Source organism: Cebidichthys violaceus, unplaced genomic scaffold (genome assembly GCF_023349555.1).
Source record: "Cebidichthys violaceus isolate CVI_PGR_0920_01 unplaced genomic scaffold, fCebVio1.0.p SCAF_2, whole genome shotgun sequence".
Taxonomy (NCBI): domain Eukaryota; kingdom Metazoa; phylum Chordata; class Actinopteri; order Perciformes; family Stichaeidae; genus Cebidichthys; species Cebidichthys violaceus.
The window spans coordinates 20,801,598-20,828,134 of record NW_027176372.1 but is presented as its reverse complement, the minus strand read 5'-3'; the positions used below and the strand labels follow the sequence as shown (position 1 = coordinate 20,828,134).

The 26,537-nt window shown below is 41.1% G+C and overlaps 1 protein-coding gene across 2 annotated transcripts in view; it reads right to left on the bottom strand.

Moving 5' to 3' along the window:
- The window catches only part of glra4a (glycine receptor, alpha 4a), a 41,189-nt gene extending 16,246 nt beyond the window's left edge, over window positions 1-24,943 (bottom strand). For both annotated transcript variants that reach the window (XM_068715130.1, XM_068715131.1), the window contains exons 1-2: window positions 24,545-24,943; window positions 166-296 (exon numbers count right to left, since the gene is read on the bottom strand). In XM_068715130.1, the coding sequence (XP_068571231.1) occupies window positions 166-296; window positions 24,545-24,612 (199 nt within the window). In that variant the 5' untranslated portion in view covers window positions 24,613-24,943. The remainder of the gene's footprint in view (window positions 1-165; window positions 297-24,544) is intronic.
- Window positions 24,944-26,537: the final 1,594 nt, after the last annotated feature.

Genomic DNA, 26,537 nt, shown 5'->3' with positions numbered 1-26,537 from the left:
AATCTCTGAATCGTATTGTGGTTTCTGACAAAGCAGCATACAAGACACACACATGAGAATGGTCAGCTGTTTACCTTTCCCAACACAGATCGAACGCTCTTTGTTTTTTCTCGTGCTTTCTACTGTCTTTTCTTTGCTACCGTGTTGTTCTGCCTTGGCTTATACCTTTGAAGTTGGGTCTGATGCGGGCATCGTATCCTGATGTTCTTCCCATGAGCTTGTCCAGGAAGTCAGACGGCGACAGCTGTGGTCCTGCCCTGCCGGGGGGCTTTATCTCCTCCTTACAGGAGCTCAGTCTAACATTAGAGAGAGAGGAGGGGGGGGGGGGGCAAACACAAAGGGAAGGAAAAGAGAAGATTTGAGAAACTGCAGAGGAGGGTGTGTGCATGTATGTATGAGAGGTAGCAGAGGGGGTGTTGCAAAAAACAATAATACAAAAAACGAGAATCCAACAGTCACCAACTTGGTCATCAGCAAAAAATACCCAGCGGTGGATGATGGAATGAGTGTGAAAAGTGACTTGCCTCAATTGGCAGCTAAAAGCGTATCCATTTCACATCATGTGTGAGACATATTGTATTTGTTAAGCCCTAACTACAGAGACGCAAAACAGAAGGAGAGGTAAACTTGTCCCTCTCCTGCGCTTCCCACAGCTCGTGGCTTAGCAGGGGTAAAGCTTGACAGATTGATGGCTCAATTGTAATGCTGTGAATGTCACACCGGGGAGAGGAAGGAGTTGATACAAGCTCCAGTGAGGCTCAGGCAGCCACTGACAGGAATAACCAACAGGCCCGAGTGAAAGTAAGGAGAGGAAGGGAGACGGAGAAAATCTTAAAGAAAAAACCACAAAAAAAAAAAGACACAAGGAAGCATATAAGGAAACAAGGAAACGACTGTTTCATGTTCACAATGGATTTGATTTCTCACTGGCCCCTGTTGGAGCACAGCTGATTGCACCCCATGCTTTTGATACATTTGTTAACAGTTCACAATCTGTCATGATCTGGATCTCCGGAGTACAGATGGCTCGTGTGTGTGTGTGTGTGTGTGTGTGTGTGTGTGTGTGTGTGTGTGTGTGTGTGTGTGTGTGTAGCCACTGATCTACCAATCTTACGGCCTCTTAGCTGTATTCAGAGCCACATAAAGCTCATCGTCAGGGGCAGCAGGATCAAGGACTTTGTGGAGGATATTTTTGGGACGTCAAGGGTGAAGCTGAGCTGATTCTGAGAAGTCTTCCACTTTTAATCGTGTTAGCAACAATTAGGAATTGTTTTGAAATGTAGCTGCAGCGATGGCGATTATATGATATTTGGACTACTTTACAATGTTTATGAAGCTACGGTTAGATATAAGAGTATTTCTCCACAAAATGTCAAGTTACACTAAGGAATACTTTAGAAAGATGATTAAATAAATTAGATTGCTTACTGACAAGTGTCCTTGCTGATCCATGATTTGTCAATGCTTCACAGTCTCGGATGGAAACCAGCATGCTGCCAATTCCTCAGTGGTTTACATTGACATTGCCTGTCCTTCGATATCTGAATTTGAGTGAAGGCAGCCATCTGTGTAAATCAATTGAGACGTAAGAGTTGTTGCATTGGCATAATTACCCCGCAATCCGATCCATAGCGGCCAACCCTCTGCCAGAACCAGAGAATTCGACGTCTCATAAGTCTGCAGGTTGCGTCAAAACCACGTCTAATTTTTAAAAATGGCCCAATCTCATTTGTTTTTTTTAGCTTTCCGCAGCACAACACTTATATTACATCATTAGTGCCTCCCAAATGCATATGATCAAACAGAAGTGACATGACAGGGTGGAGCTAAGTACAACCCAATGCTGAAAAAGATATGTTTAGGCGACCATAACCATGTTATGATAAATTTCATGAACTGAAAACACGCTGCGAAAGGGTTTTAGTTGTAAGACGAAGACACTGAAACGTCAATTTTACTTTGTTAGCATCATCTTCCTGACTTGTGATAATGCCTCTTGAATATTTTTGTATTTTTCAATTTCAACATTTTTATTGTCGGCATATTTGGCCTTCTACATAGCGGACACCTATAGCACTAGGACATTAGTGTGTTTACATAAAAACAGTTATCATGGTAACGTACCACATTTCAGTGCTAATCATCCAGTGGTTTCCATCCCTGAGGCACCACCACTAGTCCTGCTAAAAATAACACAAGCACTAGCACCTTTTGTTGATTCTCCCAGAGGAGCTGCGGTGCACGTCTGTCTTTCTTACATTATAAAGCTCAACTCTCACTGGTCCCCCGACTCCACCCTACTGCTTCTGGCTAAAGTCCACTCTGTGGTGTTGCTGATTTTACAGTATGTTGGTACTCCTTTCATCCCTCTCTCTCTCTCTCTCTTTCTCTCTCTCACTCTCACACTCACACTCACACACACACACACACACACACACACACACACACACACACACAGCGAGGTGGATTGATGGTCAGACTCTTGCGCTAACACAAAGCCATAACAAACTCTCTGTCTCGGGTTGTGCTTGTTTTACTGATCAACACAAAACGATAAAACATCTTGTTTGGTCTCGAGTGTGATATCCTCTGACAGGACACAAGCTTTCAGAAACAAACGACTGTGGGAATAAACTCTGTAGTTTTCAAGATATATATTGACAGAAGAAGAAAAGGTCTCTCTAACACAACTGCATGTTCTAGCAGAGATTCATGGATGCATTTTCACACAGCCGGCTGATGACTGAGGTTAATTTCTGCTGTGAAAATCATTCACTACAGTCAAAGAACTCATCTTTACCAAGACATATCAAGTCTAGCGCATGAGACGAGGTTAATTTATATACTGTACATTCACGAGTCAGTACTTAAAGTCAAAACTATTAATCAACACAAACACTTCCACAGCAAATTCCAGCCAAACACAAGTCTGGATCTGGGGCGCTGTCTTTGTGAGTCATTTCTGCTTGTTGATGCTAAACAACAGTATGAGAACAACTTACATTTATGCCATTGTTATTGTTTATATGGCAGTAATTGTTCATATGTCTAACGACAAAATATTCCCTAGACAATGCAGAATGTTGTGGTTCTGGGTGGATTAATGATATGAAAAAGCTTGTGTCTTTGAGTTCTTTATTTGGGAGGACAAAGACACAACTTTATTTTATTTTACATTAGGGTTATTTTTCCATTTGTGAACTCTTTGTGGTGAGGTCTACAGCTGAACTTCTCACCCTGAGCTGTGGGAGGAGCTGTGGATTTCTGTTTTCCCTCAGTGGGTTCACATCACCTCCCGATTAGCCCTCATGCATTTCTAATTGGACTCGTGCATTTCCCTCACTATTGTTTCATCAATGCTTCGACGTTGTTATTTCACAGAGCGGGTGAGAGAAGAGACGGCCCCAATCAAAAGATTTTACTTTTAAGTTGTCTTTTTTGGCACAAAACAGCCCGTTTGACAATTTGCATCCAGAGTGATGACTCTCGACAGGTTTTGAAAGCAGTGCATGAGGTGAAAAAACTAGAACTGGATGCCCTCAAAAATCGTATGTCTTTATTGGTAAACAATATACGTTATATCTTAAGCAATTTTTGGGATGTTAGTCCTTTTTAATGTAATGCACTGTACAACAGTCAATCCTAAAATGATATCAGCAGTTTCTAGTGACTATAAAACTACAAGTCTGACTGCAAGTGGCTCCTAAGAAACCTTCAAAGCTAAATAATGTGGTTCTTTGTCTGAGTGATTCAATTATTAAGATGCTCTTTGGTGACATTTAATGAGCCTGACCTTTTTGGCTCCCCCTGCGTTCTTTTCATTTGAGCATCCGTACCAGACTGCTGTCGAGAATACACAACAGCCCTTTCTTTCCTTCCTCTATACAGCCGGGCTTTGGCTGTCACTCTTGTTACTAAGTGACTTAATTTGGCTTTGGCAGCAAAGCTGAATCAAAGCTCAAACACAATTGTGTATACAGACGTTCAAGAAGTTGAAAAACAGAGGTGGTTATGTAGAATTCAAATGGCTGCTCAGAAATAATTTAGTTTTCTTTGAACTTTCTGGATCCCAGCCGGTGCTACTGTACATATTTTGTTGTCTCCGAGGAGAAGCCTAAATAGACATGACAAACAAACATGGTTTTTATTCTAGGCATCCTTTGCAGCTATAGACCTGCAGAGTAACCACATTAAAGATTCAGTCCTTCTATTCTGGATGGAGTTTGTATAGCAAGTTGTTTATCATCCCGCGCTCCGTCGACAGCTGTGAGAGGGAAACACTGTTCTGACAAACCTGTCAGGAGTGTGCCGCCGTCAGCCGATCAACCACAGGAAAGAAACTGGATGAGCAACTCACCTGAAGAGCTACTCTTCATTTGATTAGCGTTTCACCTCACCTGGCTTTAAGCAAAAAATTTCAGTCAGCAAATTAATTCTAATCAAAGTATGTCTACACATGACCAGTGGTTCAGGAAAACGCTGTGCAGTAATTTCCTGCAAACATGGATGCATGGCAATGAATGACTTGTTTTCCTATTTTTCGCCACAGAAACGTGCTCCTTCAACAACAGACATCATCATGGTGAAAAACATGGTTTTTAATAGGTGTTAATCCAAATTCATGAAGTAAAGAGAGAGGCGTATGTAGAATCGTCCTATATGGATGTCATTCTTACAGATACTGGGTTGTTGCAGCTTGTTTTGAGATGCATGTTGGGTTTTTGTCGTAACATAAAGCTGCAAAGTGGGTAAATGGATCTTGTAAACCAATTGTAGCTGCTGATTATTCACAAGCTTCAAATAAGGTATGAAAAGTACAAAATCCTGTTCATAATATCTACCGTTGAAGTTCTGCGACCAGGCAGCTCAGGCAAGGAATGAGAGGCAGCATAACGGGTGTCCGTTTCCAGTGCACTGCATCAGTTAGTTACAAGGAATATACGACCGCACACAGCGAGGGGAAGGAAGCGGTAGCTGTCATTCTGCGTACCGTACATAAGGCTCAAATGTATGACGACATAAATGGACTGGGGTGAGAGGGTTTGGGAGGCGAGGTCAGCGAGAGACCAACATTTCTTTACATCTGCAAAATTCCCTGCCTCCTCTTTCTTTTCTTACAACATAAAGCCTCAGCGTGTAAATATGGACAGACATGAATGCATACTTCTTTAAATGTAGGTTAATATACATGCGGTCCACAAGACTGGTTGATTGGTTTTCACTTACAGACACAAATGCTTCTTGTTGTTTCTATGTTATCATCTTACTCTGTTTTACCTCAGAGCCTCAATTTCGGAAGTAACCGATGACAATTATCTCTAATTAGATGGGATGGGATTCTGCCCATGGAGTGCAAATATGTTCTTTTAATTGTTTTTTCATTAAGAAGCCGGTGATCAGAAAAGCACATCATATCACAGTGTGGCTGTTCCCTGGTTTCCCACAAGGAAGCGCTGGGGGATATCGGACCCATTAGACATCCATGCATGAACATACTAACTTTGTAGTGCCATTAGCATAATGGGAAACGGAACAAAACTGCTCCCGCCGCCTGTTGAAACACATTGCTCTAATTTCCTACTAGTCCAATTGCCCTTGACATTCACTTGAGCCTAACGTATTGCTCTCAAAGAAGGGCTTTCACTTCGGAGTTAAATGCAGGGCTACTGGACAATCAACACAACTTTCTACCAGGCTAATCAAACCGTACGAACTGACTCGTGCCATTGACGGGGCTTTTATTAAAGTACATCCAACCACAGAATGCTTCCCGGTAATACATCGACGTGTCATTTTTTTTGTCTTTAATGACCTGTGCAGCCCTAGTCTTCACAATCCTGTATGTGATGGCCGACGGCTATACGACTATCCCCCTTTTTGATCAATCGGCTCATCGGGGAATGGGATTTGGAACACACTGCAATTTAACCTTGCACATTTATCTTCAATGACATGATGACTGCCACTCGTGCACAGTGAAACCTCTAGGTGTGGAAACATAGATACAGACAGAACTTTCTACGGTAGAAACCTTTTACTGAGCCTGGTTAACATCAATTAGCAAACCACACGGTGGAGACATGGATCACAACTTCAGACTTTGTCAGGATCGAAAACATAATCAAACAACCCAAAATAGATGCGGATTGTGACAAGATGCATACTGCACTACAATACACTTTCTGTATGTCAACATAAGCCAGAGTTTAGTCGGGCCGAGGTGAAATGATGTGCACATTAAGTACTCAGTAAAGGGGTCTCCTTTGCAAGGCAGATTGCTAGAAATTATTCCATGGTTTTACGATGTCATGGGAGAAGCCATACATACATATTCAATCTACAGTAGATAAAATCTATGGTGATGGATTTGAAATTACTCCTGAATTTTTCCGACAGCTCGTTTTTGCATATGGCCCACCTCTGAAGAGCAACATCTGTCATTATGCAGGAGGAGGTTGACGAGCAAAAAACCTGCTTACAGTTAAATGGCAACGTTCTGTTTTGCTGCTTTTGTTAAAAGATGAGGCTGCTGTCGTTCTATATTTTTTTTGTTTTTCTCAATAAATCTGTCTCTTAATACTTTCTTACGTAATTGTAAGAAACGCAAAAAAATAACACAAATGCCTGCAGTTTTTTTTAACCTTGCATGGCAACTGGATTCTTTCAGATTCACGTGAGGATCACGTGATCACATATCACACAAACAAAACATTTAGTCAGGCTTCAAGTAATGCTCATGTAATGCTCGGGTAAGACAGAGTTCGGACCAATCAGCTTCCTGTGAGGAGCTAATGGGCGTGGCTTAGCTGTGTGCGAGACGATGGAGAGAGGCAACTGTTCAGAACAATCAATGACGGCTCCTGAGGTCAGCGTATAGAAGCTGCAGTAGCATCATTTATATCAGAATTGGAGAGCGTTTCCTCAAAGAACAACACTGAAGGCTTTTCTCCACAGAAAATATATTTTCTGTTTGACTGACAGTTGGTTCATCCAATCACCTGCCACGTATGTTTTTGAAACAGCATGCCCTATTCCAACACTTTCTCTGATGTTTCTGGTGGGTCAGGTCAGCAGTTTTCAGCCAATGTTACTCATTAATAAGTAAATAATAAGGGGACAATTTCCAACTGCAGGATCAGTGTGCTTGCAAGTACTTATGGCACCAGTGCGGTGTGTGTGGAATCAATTCAAAATAAATTACAGCACCCCTGTTCATCGTAATGAGGGAAGATGTCAGCCAGTGCAACGGTGTGGCTCATTAATGTGTTTTTAATCGTTTGTGGACAACAATGGAGGTCTATAGGAGAGCGGAAGACTATTTCAGGCCACATCAGTTTATGTGGATCAAAGGGTTAGACAGCTGACGGAACAGAACAAAGATAGTTGGCGGATTAATGATACTTTAAATAGTGGCAGCAGACTCATTCCCTTTAGATATTGTGGTGTTTACTGGGCTTGCTTTTAATACCACCCCCGTGTTTGAACTCATTCTATTCTCCTCTGTGTTATCTTTGATCTTTTGTTTTGGAGTGAAGCCTAATTAGTTCAGCCATGAGCCAATGCTAATGGTAGAATCTCCTTTGTGTTAAGGTATATTTAGCTTCCTCAATGCAAACCCCAGGGTTTAATGATTCAGATTAATCCATGCTAACACAGACTAAGTCACAAGTCTGTGCCGTTGCTCATGCGTTCTAATTTGTAATGCAATCTTTAATCTTGCGGGAGTGAGTCTTGACATCTCCGGAGTACCCAGCAGAAATGATGTTCCTAGGCTTGTGCCACAGTAATGACAAGGGCACAATGAGCTCCGGCTTGATGACAGATTTATGCTCATGATGGCCTGTTTCTACTACACGGAGCTATACCACCCTGGGTTTTTCCCCATGCAACCATAACTAATCTCCGGCACTGATCACATATTCTAGTCTAGTGACTTAAAATTCTTCTTAATGTGAAATATAATATCCTTCTCTTTGGGATTGCATGTTCCTATCTGCTGGGTTTCTGAACACAGTGTGATTTAAAACTGAAGAACATGGTACTAAACTTTCTCCAACTCCTAAATGCTACATCTGCAACAAAATGAATTGTTCAGCAACACATTATCTATCAAATATGACTTTTTATGCTCATCTAATAAGTTTGGTAACATGAGGAACTGAATTTCAATTTCTAATAGACGCAATTAGCAATTACAGATCCACGAGAGCTCACTGTATGCTGTATGCTTACTTTAGGCACTAAGATTAAAGTAGTGTAATGTTAGTCTTTAGCCTATATTTTGATCTGATATTGCCACTGCCGGGTGGTTGTGTGTTTTCAGGCCTTTCAGTTTCATTGCATCTCTTTGGAAGCCATGTAAATGGAGCCCTTAGTGGATGTGCTCCTCTTTATGCCCCATAAGCCACATGCCATTCATTGTGAATTTCACTCGAACACTTTAAAACCAAGCAATAGGTGCACCTTGTTCCTCTTTCTACTTCATCACACTTCTTGGCTCACAAGCACGTCGATTACATACAAATTGATATAGATAGGGTTTTGTACAAGTTATTGTGTATTACTTTTCGCTGGTTGGGCTACAAACAGTGAGAAAATCCTGCTTGGTTGGCTATATACTAGCCTCAGAGTTCTTTTGCTTAGTCCTTCTGTTCCTGTTAAATGTGTGCTACACATGAGGCAAATGCATATATTCTTATCTTAAACTTACAATCATCAGTGACATTTGAATCGATGGCGACTAAGCCAAGACCGTTGAAATGACAAACCTTTCCAACTGGCTATTAGCATTAATCTTTAAAAGTGAAATATGTATTTAACTGGATATGAAGTGTTCAGCATTTACCTCCTGTTAACTCTCCCCAAAGCTAAATCAAACAAACAAATGGTTTCCAACAGTCACAGTTTAAATGGCAATCTCCGTGATAAACCCGAGGAGCTGACCTTTCCCCTTAAGGGAGATAAATCTAGTATAGAGCGTCCTCAGACCTACCCATCTTCCAGATGTCTCTCCAAGCCTCTCTGTATTCAGGCCACCTTTTCCACGTCAAAGATCTGATATCGGCACGGATTGCCTCCTGTCACTCTCTGTGAAACATAGCTAGCAGGATTTCTGATAGAGAGAAGGGACTATACTGGCTGCAAAAAGATTGCTTTGATGTGTCTGCTTAGGGGCTTGAGATGGACTGCGGCTTTATCCTCACACAGCTCCTCACCACATAAGCTTTAGGTTTGTTTTGTCATGTTGCTGGGCACTGTAAAACGCTACAATAACTGTCCATTTCGTTGTCTTGGATCAAACACAAAATACAGAACATCTGGATTCATGCAAATAGAACCAAGCATATAAATATATCTTTTCATCATCTGCACATTCAACACTTCTTGTGCCTTTTCTCAGGCTATCATATCCCATGCGTGCCAATTAATGCGGCCGTTATGAATCGTGCTGGAAGCTGAATGGTTGTGTTCACATGCAGGAGGTATAAACACCATGATCAAAGCAGGATACTTGTCTGTCGCATCTTCTCGTACTGTAGACAAGGTAATGAAATGCAGGGAGTTGAGGAGTGAGATTGGATTTTTTCGATGCAACCAAACTGGGATGGTCATTGCATGACATAATGAAGCACTTTGCTTCATCGTGTGTGTGTGTGTGTGTGTGTGTGTGTGTGTGTTTAGTGTATTAAAAGAGGGTTTCATCAGCTGTGTGCAACTCCACATGTTGGAGCTCTGCGCCCCCCCCCCCCCCACCCCTCCCATCCGTCTTTAGTTTTAAAGGCCACTGGGAAATCTCTCCAGCTTGATTCTTACAGAAGTAGTCAACAATCTGTGTACAGTCAACATGTAATTAGAAGCCTTAGACTGCTGTGACGATTAATGTCTTCTATTTGCTAAATGCACCTATATACATATAGATAGAGGCCTCAGATCCCATCAGTCGCGCTATTAATCACATCCTTTGATAGCATATGTTTCTTTTTCCTGTTACCTGCAAGTTATTTCCAACTGCCATCATCTTTTTCTTCTATTAGCCATTTGCTAGCTGCTTTGAGCGGTGTATGCAACTGTGTGTTCCCTTTTTATATATGGTCGAAGCTCTTGGTTAGTCTTCCACACTTCTGACTTTCCTCAGGCTACTCCATTACAGTTATTAACTGCTAACAGTGGCTGCTTATGGACGAAATAGGGTTTGGTGGCCTTCTCATTTTGCCCCAGGGACCATGGCACCATAGCAGTTACTGCATTAACAGAGAGCAATGAGAAAGCCAAGGGCCAGCGGGTGAGCCAGCGTGAGCTTGGCCCCAGTTATGGTCCACCTGTGCCTTAAACCAAGGAATAAAAGCTACTAGGGTTTTGCTGTCAATCTGTAGAGTGAAGTGATGTTTCAGCTCAGGAGTCGTACAGCAAATTGACATCCAGAAAATGGTTTGCACAGAAGCGCACATTAGACACACGCACACCAAGACGGCCACTGCACTCTACATGACCCATATTTTTGGACATGACAGCAAGGACGGAGGAAGTCGTAGGCATTGCCGCTGGCCTGTTTCGCTTGATCAAGCTGTTGGCTGGAACCAACAGCGTCATGACAAAGCCACCATGGAGCTGGGTCTACCAGGGATTTTCTGAATCATACCCAAAAGGGAAGCAGACTAACGATGCTTTGCCAAATGCTTGTTTCTTATTTTGCTCATGCTGCTAACGTAGAACGCCACTATGTCTAAAGGTTGAGGTTGTTTTTTTACCCTTTGATGGGAACTTTGACTTCACATTTTGGGTTTTGTGTAATTATTTTGGCACATTTATGTGTTGTTGCAGTTTTTAAAGCCAATGTCAGGGTCTTTATTAAAGATGATTGTTATTGCAGCTGAGCATAACCCCATATCCCAAAATGAAGTCAATTGTACAAGGCAGTATGAAGCGGCAGTAAATAATAATTTGTTCATCTTTGCTGAGCAGAAGATGAATGCATTTAATCACTTTACATCATTGTCAAGTACAATATTGAGGAAAAAAAGTCATTAACAAGGAGGTATTTATTATGCACTGTTTTCCGTTTCCCACTGTGAGAATCTCATGCTGGTTTTTTGTAATCATTGAAAGAATGAGAAGCATTCAGGAAGAAAAAAGCATTGATTGGTAACTGTCAGCTCTAATAACAACAAAATACCATTTGCCTAAATCATCAAATGTTTTATGAAAAGGTAAATCAAAACCTGTTAACATCAAAGTAGCTAGAAGGATTAAGTCAGAGTTTTTCCCGCTTCCTAGCACCTACATATTTAAGTAAAACAGAAGTACATTAAATTACTCAGCGTTTCCTGATATTTTGAACTGAATTAATTGTGTAATGTTGACCCACAAGATATTAAAATTGATAAAAAGTATTCTCACCTCAAACTCAACGGAGCTGTTTTCTGACTATTTTACGTATGTACAACTTTGAATACACATTTACAAATCTGAGCGCACATTTAGAGATTCACAAATCTTACACACACAGGGATTGAGATACAGTTTCACATCCCTCCACGCACATTTGCAAATGACATTGCTCCAATAATAACCCCATACTTCATTGTACGGGAGATTATACAAGAGAGAAGGAAATCCTCCCAGGTTGTGTCCTTTACACTGCAGACACATAGTACAAAGATTAAAAACATATCTAAACTGTTTCAGGATTTACTGGTGGAATTAATAACGACAGCATAAATGGGTGTCATCAACAGATTTATCGAGCGTACCACCCATTTATTGAAAAGCAAACATCTCTCATCCCAAGAGAACCACAGGATTTGACACACTCTTTCAGGAAACAATGTGGGCGTCTTGTGGTAACGCAGACAAATGGAGAGGGTCTCAGTGGTCGAGCACCAAAGTGAGAGAGAGAGAATAGGTTCAGGACTCGCACAGCGTCTGTTCAACGTGATAAAAAGATGCGTCTCCAGCCCTTGTTATGGATGGCTAGGAAGCTCTGAGTCCAGTGTGGCCTGAGATAACATGGAATCAAAGTATGGCCATGCATGACAAATAGTGTGAGCGTCACCAGCCAAAAAAAAAAAAAAAAAAAACACACGATAAAATCACGTCTCTTGAACATCAAGTTGTGTCCTCCAAAGAGCCTAATAAAATGGCAGAACACATTCTCCTTGACTGTCTACACTTTTTACTGAATGTCAATGTGACTTCAAAATGTGATGTCATTAAAGGGAACATATCATGCTCATTTACAGGTTCATACTTGTATTTATGGTTTCTATTATATGGCACTTAGACCTGCTTTATAATAAAAAAAAAAGATGTGAAAACCTCACTATTTACAATTTAGGACATTTAAAGACTAGAGCATTGAACTATTAGGATTACCTTGAAATGACCATTTCAACAGTGTTTTGTTGTTTACAGCCATTAGGTTCTGTTTCTTTTCTTTCTTACTTTCATGGAAGGTGTAAAAGGCACATGGCGCCTGAGGATTAGAGCAAGCAGAGTAGCTGCTGCCCCACTAGTAGCCACAGGGGAGAGCGATCGTGTGCTTTTTGCATCCTCACTTTTTCAACATACAACTTTGCTGTTTGGCTAGTTTGGAAACTAATTTAGATCAAAAATAGCTACATCTGGCAATTTCATAGGCAGTTTATGAATTCATAATTACATTTCCTGTCACAGGAAGTCCTCTATTCTGTTAAAGCTATTCATAGCGGAGTGTCTGGCAAGAAAACAATGCTTGGGTTCAACAATAATGTATCTTACAAAAGGAGAACACAAATATTTCCTGCCAAACCTCTCCTTGCCCTATATTAATGTTGCACCCATTACTTTTAACTATAACGAGGCACCCACGGTGAAAATGTTGACACTAAAACACTGTACTTCATGGCAATTTCAATAAATTGAAAAAAATCCAGTTTTTACCTAAAAAATAAAGGTGTAAAAAACTCTTTACATTACATTTACCCTTGCAAAATCAAGAGCATGTATGAGAACATATTTAAACATTGAACAGTAAAAATAAACCATGAATATTCTAGATTGACACATGAACTCTCTGTAACATGCAGAGTTAATTATTAATTATATAAGCCTTTACTCCCTCGAGTTCTGCGATAAAATATAAATATCACTTTTAAATATTAAATGTTACTGTTAATAAATACAATGAGTAAATTTGATGATTATCAGCCTGGCTCAACTAACATGAATCTGTCCTTTTCAGGGGAAGACAAATGCCTGGCAGGCCATTGATTGAATCAAGGGAAGGGGGGGAAGAGTTAATTAAATGCTCAGGATAGGATCTGATAGAGATGAATACGGCTCAGACTACTTTCAGAGTCTGAAACATTTTGTAGAAAGCCTGCCATACTAGTAATGTGTTTAGTACTCCATTTCCATTAACTAACTTAAATGAGGTGCGATGTGTTGAACCGTGTTCATAACTGGCTACTAAATTACATACACAGCACTTGCAAGATAATAGCACAGCACAGCAGCAAGAACTCAACATTTTTTATAATTCTTGTCTCAAATTGCTCTCAAACTTCCTGTCAGCAATCTGTGCTGTAAAGGAGTACACTCACTATTGACAGCATTGATTTAACGGCACTAAAGAGAGAGATTAAATGGTCTTTGTCCAAAATGCGCCTTACTTATCTCTGTCTTAGTTCTAGGAATAAACAAAGACAGTGATTTTCTTTTCTTTTTTTCCAATGGCAGACGATAAATAATGAAACTGAGGAGGTAGAATGTCAAATATTTTACACTTGAGGGTTTTTTCTACAGCAGTGTTATTATTAAGATACAAGATATTTAGTGGAGTTATAGTTACAGCTGCATCCTTTCAAAATCTTTCTCTCTGTGAAGCTGTGAAACATTGCAACCCAAATTTCTTTGGGCTTTGCAACAACAGCTGTCAAAACTGTTGTGTTCTCCTCTTAAGAAAGACTTGGTTCGTCTAATGTCAGGTTTTTTTATTTTTAACTTGAGCACACTATGATATCATCAATACAGGACTTCACCTGTCAAGGACATCTAGTCATCTCACTAATGTGGGGAGAAACGTCTGCCAGCGATCCAGAGGTCAGAGCACAAGGGATTTGTGGAAGTACATGATCTGTGTTACCCTTGAAGCAGCTTTGCACGGTAAATAAAAGACAGCCACCTGCAGAAAAACAGCCCACTTATATCACAAAGTGTCAGGTAATGGACACCTCCAACCATCAATACAGACCTATTTCTTTGGAAACTGGTTATTGGAGATCCGATTGGATATCTTGCTGTTAGAGCAGAAAGAGCGGAATGTCAACAAGGTAAACATTCAATGGTATACTCTGCCTCATACAACCCACGGACATGAATGCATCTTTTTTCTGACTGAGGTTGAAACTGTGGGGCTTGGGCATGTGATTTGGTTCTTCCTGTAGGGTGTGTGTGTGTGTGTAAGAGTCGTGCGCCCTAACAACAGAAAGTAATTCATTCAGTATGTAGATTATTACGAAGACTTCTGCATTGAATCCCAACATGGACCGCTCTCATTTCATGCTCCTGGAGAGGAGACACCCCCTTACTGCCATTGTGTTATCTTACGAACACAGCTGTAAATCCCCCTCAACAACCCTCTCGACCCTCTTTACCGCCCGACAAATCCTGCTTCACTGGTCATGTGTGACCTCGGCTGGAGTAAAATATTGGAAGAGGGGCGATTTGTTTGTTGCTTTGGCTTTTATTTTCACTGCTGGGCCTATCTTCTTATATGAGTGACCTGGGTGCTACTGTGTGCCATCTCAAAGAGGATGCCGGTGTGTGAGAGCTCCAATTTCTTTCGAGATTCTAGGAACAAAGAATGGAAATATGAAAATGGCCAATATGATGATCTATATGGAATGAAGGTGTAGCTAAAGATAAATTGCAACCAGTAGATTCAGGTGTTTACCAATTTAGCGACTCGTACATAAGACAGTGATGGGTTCTATAAGGACACCTCAAGACAAATGTACAGAGACGACTATAAACTAGGAGATTTATTTCTGAGGTGTACTGATCTGGTGTTTTCAATATCGGCTGTGAAATAATTATTTTCCTGACCTGTAGGGGGAAACGGTTGATGAAACAATATAATATTCTCAGGCTGCAATTTATTTTCTTTATCACAGAGTCAGAGGTTGAGATTCTACCCAGAGACCCAAATATTACATATTACATACAACATTTACATTATTTCCACTTTCTAGTAAGAAAAGTGAATCAACCAATTGTTGAGGTTTAAATTTGACTTTAAGATCAGGATTAACATGTGCAGTGTGCTCTACTCCTCTTAGCGTTAGCCTGCAGTATTTGGCTGATAAATGACGGGCCTCTGTAATTACTGATGCAATGCAGCATGGTCATTGTTAATGGTTCAGTAAATGGTTCCGTTTTGATTCAATTACAAATCGGAGCTTCAGTTTGACTCCACTGCCCACTGTTTCTTTTTGTCCAACCGTATATTATGAGGTCTGGCTTTTGTAGGACAGCCTTTTTTTCTTCCACCCCGAAGGTGAAGTTTAATCAGCATCGACTGTATGGTCCGACATAATGACATGATGGAGGGTGTCATAATGGCCCCCCACTTCATGTTTCTAATTGCAGAGAACACAGTGACCTACAGCAGTGAACCTCAGAGCCAAAGTGCTGCTCTAGTCAAAAAGTGGCCATTTTAATCTGAAGAAGAGTGGAAATGTGCACTTAATTGCATTAACCTTACCACTGTGTCACATATTTACTTAGCTAGATACATTGACTCACACACTGTCTGTGCACAGAGTGAACAATGTTGAAACAAATATGTGCCTGGTATTCCTCTTCATTGTCCATTGTCAGTAGTGATAACAGTGCTAATATAAAAGCTGTGGTATGGGACACCAATATGTGTCCATGTACATTCAGCTGAAAGCTTGTCAAATCCAAAGCCTATGCACACAACATCATTTGTTGTGTTTTGAAGTAGAAACTTATACTGACATGTCTGAATGTTCAGAGTTATAGCTTTGTTTTGGTCACCGCTGCCTTCTCAGGGAAACATCTGGCTCTTTACATGCTCCACTACGGTCACCAGCTAGCCACTATTTTTGTCTCTCTGCTGTTTAATGCATGCAGAACAAGTGGTATGCAGTGGCTTGATAAGAGCTTTTTCACTGGAAACCGCTGCCTTCGGCTGAAAACTATATGCTGGTGGAAGTGAACAATAAAGTTACGGGTTATATAACCATAACAATGAGCTGAAAAATGCTAAAGAGCTGTGGGGATCTGCAGAGTCAGGTGATATTTCTCTTTTGATTTGTCACTTTGAGTAGCCCCTTTCACATTATACATAGTCAGTTAATCCATTATGAATATGAACATATTGATTAAAGTATCTGCAATTTGTATTCCTTATCCAAATTCTTCAGTTTATCTTGGTTTAAATCTACTTGCAGTTTGCAGGCAAGAACAATTTGTGGCCACCAGGTGCAAATTAAACTCGATGCTTTCTTTTACCTCTGGCATAACGTTTTCTCCTGCATGTGTGTGAAGCGAGTGATGTGTAGAAAGCACAAAACCCATTTGATTTTAACCTCTTTTTTTTCTGTGTGGTTCCCTGCCTGACCAACGGAGAATGTGCCCTTTTTAATGCTCTTCCAACTTAGCGTTAGCTGGCTAAATATCAGTGGGGAAAAGTTTACCCTGAGCTAATGCCCATCAGCTACACTTCATGATGCATATTTATTATTCAGTGGCTTGCGGTATTGATTTTGGCTGGCAGCAGAGACATGTCACAAACACTTGGTGAGAAATAAATTTTGTGTGAGATGTATACGACTATGGCTTTTAAACTCATGGTGTGACTCTTAATAACAGAAAAGATGATTAGCATATTTAAGGGGATATACACCCTAACACCTCCAATCCTCCAGCATCTATATCTCAGTGAAAATAACTATGATTTAAGATGTCAAAGGAGGTTGTTGTGCACATTTATACAACAGAAAAAGGGAAAGGTAATATGTCTTTTGATTGAAATGGGCAGCAAACGTCAGTCGCATCTATCAAGCCAAGGTGTCAGCTTGACACTGAAGGCGCCATCAGTAGGCTGTCACCTCCACCGTTATATCAAAAACACAAATCTAATGTCCACTGAAGCTACGAGCAGATCAGTGGCAGACATTGCTTTCTTGTCAGGGATTGAAGATTCCACTGTGTGGCCGAGTACGTGTGGTCTCCAACTCACTATTTTCTCTCATGAACAATAAAAAGCAGGGAGCTTAGGTAGTTTTGCTTAAAGCGAGTGTCTCAGTGAATTTTAGTGTCAAATTAAACCAGTTGTAGAATAAACAAATCCAAATATTCCTCTGAGAACAAGCATAATACATAATGACTTGTTTGGAAGTCTTTTTTTTTTTTGACACGCTACAATTACGTTCCCGACATATTGTCAATGGAATTTAAAGCTTACCAGCACAATAATACAAATTTTTTGATTAATTTGAATAATCTTCTTTGTGTCCCTAGTCTTCATATTTCATTACTAAGTATACCACTACTCTTCATGGTGGCGCTGGAAGTGGAGAGCAAACCGTCTGTTCGACTCTCGTCTCCAGCTTGGCTCTCATTTTTTAGTCATTAACTCACGTAAACATCCCATCTGTCCTCCTTTCACGCTTCCTTTTCGTCAGCACTCCTTGCTGCTCTACTCCGTGTACATCAGCCAAGTACGCGGGGATTTGTTTTTTTTGGGAAGGATTCGAGAGCCCTAAAAGTGTTTGTGACAGTCGAACTCAAGGTGACATCTCAGTAACATTCAGTTGATAGTTGATTAATCACCGCATGTGATGTCAAAGCATGTCTGCTCTTTTTAAGGGCTGTCCTTGACCAAAGAATCACACAAAGGCATCGCTTTTAAATCTTGTGTTTACCAAAACGTTTCTTGGAAATGTCATTAATCATGAAAAAAGCAAAAAGAAACCTGACTTGTCGACTCAAGAGAACTTAAGTCGACCGAGACCAAAATTACCGCCTATCAAATTAACGAGTGGAAATGTAGTTTTGTCACCCAAGTTGTTATATTAAATTTGTTTTGAAAGGGACAAGCCACATTTTCAGCTCTTTGTTGGTTGTGAAACATTTGGAACGAACGCACACGATCATTGCTTTCCTTTTCCCTCTACTGTTTACTAGCCTCCAGATATTACTTCGCTGTTGCAGATACTTCCATACCAGCTGGGACTACCATCAGAATTTAATTAAAAGCTATCACAGAAAGATTGTGTCCTCGTCCAAAAAACTGAGCTTTTGAAGTTTGGAAAGAAGTAAACACAATTTAACCAGTCAGAGTGTTTCCTTTGAGCGCTATTTTTCTGCTGTTAACAGGTGTTACTTAGAAGCCTCAAAAGAAAACGCAAGTAATTCAAATGTGAGGTTTTAAAGCTCATCCAAATGTACCTTTCCAGAAATCCTGACATGGGGCCTGTACCACAAAGCAGAATTTGGGGTTAGCGAGGTAACTTCAGGGTTAACTTTGGGTTTTCAGTTCCATGACGGAGGTTTACGGCATGGTTACTTATGCTGAACAGCTAACGTGGTCCGTGTAGCAGGTAATGTTCAAGATAAGAGATCGGCTGAAATAAAAGCGCCGCCTACTGACCAATCAAAGCTGGGTACGTGGATCGTAAATTAATATTATACAATTACAAAGAAGTTAAAGTTATAATCGAGACTAAAAGTAACAGTTTAAACCAACGCATGCAATGAATCGTTGACTGTGTGAATGTGTAAATTAACAGATTTACACGTGTGTGTGTGTGTGTGTGTGTGTGTGTGTGATGTTTTAGCCTTATTTTTAGCTGCAACCCCGGCGGTGTAAAACTGACTTGGGAGCAAATCTGTATTAAAAAAAAATCTGTATATATTCTCTCATCATATATTCATATCATGTATTCGCTTACGTGTGTCGGCTTCTTGAGTCACAGACTGGATGCAGCATTACTTTGCTCAGGTTACTTTAAAGTGCGATGTGGCTGATTTATAAGGTATGGAAGGAAACCTGCTTAAAGGAATGAACACATGTAATTATGATCAGATCTATTGTGCTCTAGATGAAGCAGTGATATTTTAGATCTGTTAATTTACGCATTCACACAGTAGGCGATTTGTTGCCTGCTGTCTTTAAACTTTCAGCTTAAATTATGTGTTTAACGTCTTCGTATTTGTCCGATACCTTTGTGCATCAACACATTTCAGTGTCACTTTGCCTCTGCAAGTGAATCCACTGATTTTAAGTGATTTATTTCAATTATTTAGTTAAATGAAAGATCGAATCGCCTCTGTGACCGGGCTCCAAGTATGTTTTTTTTGTACTATATAAGTATCTAGTACATCCAACATCTGCACCTTGTATAATGAGCCTTTGAGGAATAATATTCTGCATCTATCCCACTAAACCTGCAACCATTTGCCCAGCAGTCCTTTAAACTGAAAGTTGGTGTTCAAGGAGTGTTATCTTAAGGGACATTATTTGGCACACAATTTTATCATCCATTTCTCTTCACACCAGGGTCAGTCCCAAAACGTTTTGCTCTCCCTGCACTTCACACTCTCTTGACTTGCAATTTCTAAACTGTGCAGTAGCTGGGAAAAAAAGCTCAAACTGGGGCCAAAATGAAGGTATGAATGGACCCTTAATAAAGCTCATCATTTTAATTTGACAAACTTTCTTAGAAACGGAACGCCTTTGAAGTTGTTCTGCTTCCTGCTATAATAGGACAATATTATAATATATAGGATAATAGTTCCCCACAGTTTACAGTAAACTAGGATTTGAAACTGAAAATAATGAGCTCTCAGCCATGCACACGGATTGTATGACATTGGTGCAAACTGGAGAGTCGAGAAGGATTTGCTCTATGATTCTGAAATTTGACATTTAAAGATGATTGTTTCGCTGAACATTTTTCAGTTATTCAACAAAGCACAGAAGCACCAGCAGTATCTCAGTGACATATGCATCATCTTAATTGGGCATCCATGGGGAAACAAGAAACAAAATGGTAGTTCTTCAAGTGTTCAAAGTTTTAGGTGAGATTGTTCCTGCATGCCTTGTGACCGTACATACAAAATCCACATTATTTAAAACCAAATATGAGAACCGGAACATGTGTCAACAATAAAGTGAGGATTCTCTCAGGAAAGTAGAAAATAACTTCTAACTTGATTAAAGCATTTTGCTTATGCTCCTCTTCAAAGAAGTCAGTCATAAAATGTGTTTATTTAGATAATAATGCAACTGACCTACTTTCTGCAGATGTGATGACTGTAAGTAAGTAAAGCCATTATCTACTTGAATTCATTTGTTACAGTTAAGAGGAAAAAACAGTGGGCTTCATCCCCAAATCTGCCTCTCCTTCTCACACACACACACACACACACACACACACACACACACACACACACACACACACATATATACACAAGTCAAGTGGACACCCAATGACCATGCTCATGAGGACCCAACTGCATCGACCGATAAGCCTTCCTTTCTGATATTTCCAGTTTGGAGTCTGACTCATGACCTCTCACTGGCTGGAGGCAAGGACAGCAGGGATTCTCTGCCCTTCACTTCACTCTGTCTGCCAATGAACAAACACAAATCAGATGACAACCGGGCGTTAATACATTTGCACAATTGAAGCGTCTGCCATTGTCATCGTCACATACTGGTGAAGTCAGCGCGTGTGATCATTCCGGTGAACAAAAGCCTCTCGGTGTAGAGTTCTTAGGGCAGCAGCGTGTGCCAGAAACAAACTCAAACTTGCACAAATCCAAAGTGCTGTTTAAAACCCCGCTGTGAACAAATGCAAGTAGCGTGACTTGACTTCTGCTTGTTAATGACACTCCACACCAGATGAGGAGGTTGCAAATCAGAGTTAACACGTTACATCAAGTGTCTTTTATAGTCCTCAACTGAGCACTGACTTCTTCAGCTGGTGCTGGACGTAGCGCTGTAAAGGTCCGGTGCGTAGGATTTCAGGGGATCAATTAGCAGAAAAGCAATATGACCTTTATTATTATGTTTTGGTTAGTGTGTAATCACCTGAAACTAAGAATTGTTGCGTTTTCGTTAGCTTACAGTGAACTCATCTCTTCATCATACATACATTACCTGAAGGCCACCGTAGTTCTTCGACACGCTTGTAAATATCGCACGTCGCCATCTGACTTCCATTGCTCCTAATGTAGTGTTGTCGTTGTGACGATGGCCTCTGAGCAAGGCGAATGTTGCTACCACGGTTTTGCACCGTTACCACAGTCTTGGAAAGGAAGGAGTGAGCGGGGAGGTTTTCAGTTGGTTGCAGTCTGCAACCACACCGCTATGCAAATCCTAAACACTGTCGCTTTTAAATAAAAACACTGCCATATACTGAGCAAAAGCTGGCATTGACTGTTTTGTTACATTTCTTATCTTGTTTCGTAAAAGCAGATCTGCCAAGAATTAGAAGCTGCTGGAACACAGGTGTCAGTGTCCACAGTCAAGCGTGTTTTGCATCTCCATGGACTGAGAGGCTGCCGTGCAAGAAGGAAGCCCTTGCTCCAAAAGTGGCACCTTAAGGCTCGACTGAAGTTTGCTGCTGATCACGTGGACAAAGATAAGACCTTCTGGAGGAAAGTTCTGTGGTCAGACGAAACAAAAATCAAGCTGTTTGGCCACAATGCCCAGCAATATGTTTGGAGGAGAAAAGGTGAGGCCTTTAACCCCAAGAACACCATGCCTACCGTCAAGCACGGTGGTGGTAGTATTATGCTGTGGGGCTGTTTTGCTGCCAATGGAACTGGTGCTTTACAGAGAGTAAATGGGATAATGAAGAAGGACGATTACCTTCAAATTCTTCAAGATAACCTAAAATCATCAGCCCGAAGGTTGGGTCTTGGGCGCAGTTGGGTGTTCCAACAGGACAATGACCCCAAACACACATCAAAAGTGGTAATGAAATGGCTAAATCAGGCTAGAATTAGGGTTTTAGAATGGCCTTCCCAAAGTCCTGACTTAAATCCCATTGAGAACATGTGGACAATGCTGAAGAAACCAGTCCATGTCAGAAAGCCATCAAATTTAACTGAACTGCACCAATTCTGTCAAGAGGAGTGGTCAAAGATTCAACGAGAAGCTTGCCAGAAGCTTGTGGATGGCTACCAAAAGCACCTAATTGAAGTGAAAATGGCCAAGGGACATGTAACCAAATATTAGCACTGCTGTATGTATATTTTTGACCCAGCAGATTTGATCACTTTTTCTGTTAACCCATAATAAAGTCATGACAGAACTAAACTTCATGAATGTTTTTTGTGACAAAGAAGTATCTGTTCCAATCACTCTATCAGAGAAAAATCAGAGTTGTAGAAATAACTGGAAACTCAAGAGAGCCATGACATTATGTTCTTTACAAGTGTATGTAAACTTTTGACCACAACTGTATGCTTCCTGCAACAGTGAAGGACAATGCAACATATCACTTTTGCTGTAAAGTGACCACTTTGACCCTAAAATTCTCTCTCTTCTCTCTCTCTCTCTCTCTTTAATTTTGTATTATACAGTATGTCTCCGTTGAAAATTCCCTCAATGAAACCTGCTGAAAACACCCACATGCTACTGAACTGGATGGCAGATTAGGTTCAGGAAACCAGATTCTGGGTTTCCGTTCAAACCAACATTCAAGACGAACGAACCAGAAGTGTAGCAACAGCACTAAACACAATAGTCTCTCTCTCTCTCTCTCTCTCTCTCTCTCTCTCTCTCTCTCTCTCTCTCTCTCTCTCTCTCACTCACTCACTCACTCACTCACTCACTCACACACACAGAGATCTCCAAGCCCTTAGCAACCACCCTCTCAGAATATAATATCAACTTCATTTACTACACCCTTTCATTTCCTCTCGTCTACTACCATCCAGTCATCATATAATCCATCTTGTTCACTATTTTCCATGCCGATCTTTTTTTTCCAAATCTCTTACTTCCTGTCTCTGACACCCACCGCCCCCCCCTCTTAATGCTCGATCTCATCTCCTCTTTCCTTTCTGAACCATTTCTCTCGATGTCGCGGCCCCCGTCCTCCACTTCTGGACTCACTTACTAATCTCCACGCAGCCTCCAGCTAAATGAATCAACATCAATTCCTTGTTCACATTTCTCTCCATCCCAGTTCTCTCCATTCCCGTTGCCACCCTCTATCTCTCCACCCCACCTCTCCACAGCTCCATCAGATTCTTTTACACCTGCCCTACTCTTCCTCCTCGATCCCTTCCTTTCCTCTCTCGCTCCCTCCCTACATGGCGAGCAGACAGGCTAGTAGGAGAGCATGTAATTTCTGAGAGGAGGTGCTGTCAGTTGACTGCTCTCCAGGCTAAGAGCTGCTCTCCTCGCCCCTGGGTTCACGGAGTCACGGCTCTGTTCCGCTCCAGGATTATGCAGATCTTAATTCCCTTTCGTTCCCACCTGAGGTTGGCAGGGCATGAAATAAGTAAAGTGTTCACTGCAAATAAAAGTTTTTGCCACCAAGAAGGATAGAGAGGGGGACGAAGGAAGGAAGGAAGGATGGATGGAATGAGGAAGGAAGAGAGAGGAGGGAGCTTGGTTGCTGGTGGATGATGTGAGCGAGCAAATGAGGGAGGAGAGAGAGAGAGAGAGAGAGAGAGAGAGAGAGACATGAAGTGTGTGTGGTAGGACAAACTAAGAGAACAAAGACGGGAGAGAGGGACGTGTTTTTGTTTCGTTTGTCCCCTGACGCACTGAACGCGCACTGACTGGAGCGTGCCCGCTTTTCTTACAACGATTAAAAGGCTCCTCAATGCACACGTGCCAAACACTTTTCTTGTTGTTTCTGAAAACATCAGCCATGCAAATGCTTCTTATTCTTACATTGGAGCGTCAACGTTATCCTTTAACCTAAAAAAGCCACCAATCAGTCCTGCAATACGAGCGGGAATTCCACAGGTAGTTCGCGACCAGGACAGATTTTCTCGAGGCACTAAGACAACAAGGTTTGATATCTGATGCCGTATGTTGAGAAAGTGTTTGCGTGTAGACTTATCTCTACATTTGCATGTCCTGTAATGATAAAATGGGATGGTATTGTGATTTTTTTTAATTGTTTTTTTTGAGTTGGTGACGAGAGATTCCAGTTTTCCGTGCGCGTAAAATGCTTGGTTATTTTATGAAACCATGCCCACCTCCGCCCGCATCTCGCATATAGCCTACCGCTTCATAACAACATTTAATTACATTTTATTAAATGGCAGCAACACCTAATATATGGATAGTTAGTTGAAGGGCGCTTAATCCTGTTTCGTCTCAACAACAAAAAACAAACAGCGGATAGGCTAATTATCTAGAGAGCTGCATACAAATCAAGTCAAAAGTCTCTGAAATGACAGACGCAAGTAAATGCGTCGCCTCTGATGGTTGAAAAGTTGATCAAGCAGAAAATAAGAGAGAAAGATAACTCGCACACACGTGAGAATAATTAGTGCGCCTCACCTGATAAAGCCTCCTTGGAAAAAGCAGAAAGACAAGACATACAGAATCCGAATGACCTGTGGGAGCATCCTCTGCTTTAAAATCTCTCCTCAGTCCCGTTGAATAACTTGCAGGAAATGAATTTCGAAAATCAGCAAATCCACTGAGCAGCTTGTGAGACTCGGCTGGAAGAGGAAGGCATCGTCTCTCTCTCTCTGTGTGATCCGAGCAGCTTGTCTTTGGGGAAACTTCTCCCCCTCCCACCAAGTCCAGAGGGCTGCACACATCCACACAGCAGGCTCTCGGCTTCGGGCGGCTGGACGGCACTGGTCAGTCAGTGTGTTGAAGGGGAGTGTCGGATTGCCTGTCAGTGTGTGTGTGTGTGTGTGTGTGTGTGTGTGTGTGTGTTTTGTGACTGTGGTTTCGCCAGCTTTTTTTTTTTTCTTCGTGTATTTTCCCTCCTTGCTCTAAAAAATTTAAAAAAAAAAAGGGTGTGACGATTTAAAGGAGCGGTAGCTTTTGTTTTGATGGCTGCCTCATGTGTAATTGAGCTTAATTGGGATGGAGGGAGTTGTGGCTGTGATGATGGTGATGAGATCAATTGCAGTGTTGAATACACTCTGGTGACGACCAATCTGGAGTGAAACGCACCCAAATAAACATTTCAGTTAGGAGGAGACATTCGAGGAGGCGGTCAGGAAGATAAAGTGCGTTTGTGTGTAGGAGTGCAGCCTCGAGAGGATTCTGATAATTAGATGAAAATGGTTCTGGGAAGTGTTTTAGTCCATTGTGTCAGTGTCTCTAAATAGATTTTTTTTTTTTTAGTTTTGGGGGTTTATTGAGTCTTTTCCTTTCATACAGTAAGTTTGCCTCTTAGACCACTAGAGGACACATGTCGAAATGGTTTGCAATGGAATTTAAAGCTGTAATCAATATTTTAAATATAACCTGGGTCAAATAACACGGTGTTACGTAAGAGCAGTCGCCTGTACTGTAGCGTCATCACCCAACTTTGCTTTGTTTTAACGTACAAACTCCATTTTTTGTCACCCTGTTTTCAGCCGCAGCAGGCAACTCTTTTTAATTAAAAAAAACTCTGATAAATCCATGGTGCACAACCTGCCCAGCCCCAAACGGCAGACGGACAAAGTTAGCGCCTAGCTGCTGGACAAAGTGCAGCATTTAGCAGCCGAAGAGCTAAAATGAGAGCTTGAGGCAGAGTGTTTATAGGGTTTACATTCATCGGGTGGACAGAAACATGATCTCAAATGGGTGTTAATGTTTCAGTTATCTGCTGCATGTGCAAATGGGCAATTGGCTGCCATAGCAACTTTAGAAGGGAAATATTAGTGCTGCGTTTTTAACTTGTTGCACAGCCTCCGAATACATTTTCAAATCCCATAAGTGCATTAAGATTTGGCTGCTAAAATAAACTGGGTTTAGGGTCAAAGAAAGAGTGAGGTCGTAGATTTAGAAGATGTATTGAATTCTGGTCTTTAGCATGAAAATCACACGCCTATCAACCATGGCATTACTGCACTGAATTATGGGATATTTTGAATTGGAGAAAAGCTGTGGGTACAAAATCACGCATATTAATTAATAGTCCATTATCAATGTACTCAATGTCTTTCAGATGTGCAGGATCTCAGGTTGTAGATCAACGCATCCGTACTGAGTAGAGATCACCATGTGACAGATTACTCACAGGGTGTGACCATCAAATTGCTCCTGTTGCAGTCCTTCGTCTTTGCGAGTGGATAACACACAGCAGATCTAGTGTTTCTCAAGCAGACAGAGGTGTCCCTCCTTCTTGTGGGAAAACACAGCAGATTAACCTTTGCTTCATACAATTACTCATTCTCCTTGTTCCTCCTTCACTGAAGAAGCATGGGTATAAAAGATGCATTGGGTTTCGCTTTTCTTACAGAAAATCATAAGCCTCTTTGGCTTTTCACTCTGATAATTAATTTACACTAGTTTTTTTTAATACTGCATTAATTAAAAGCTGCTT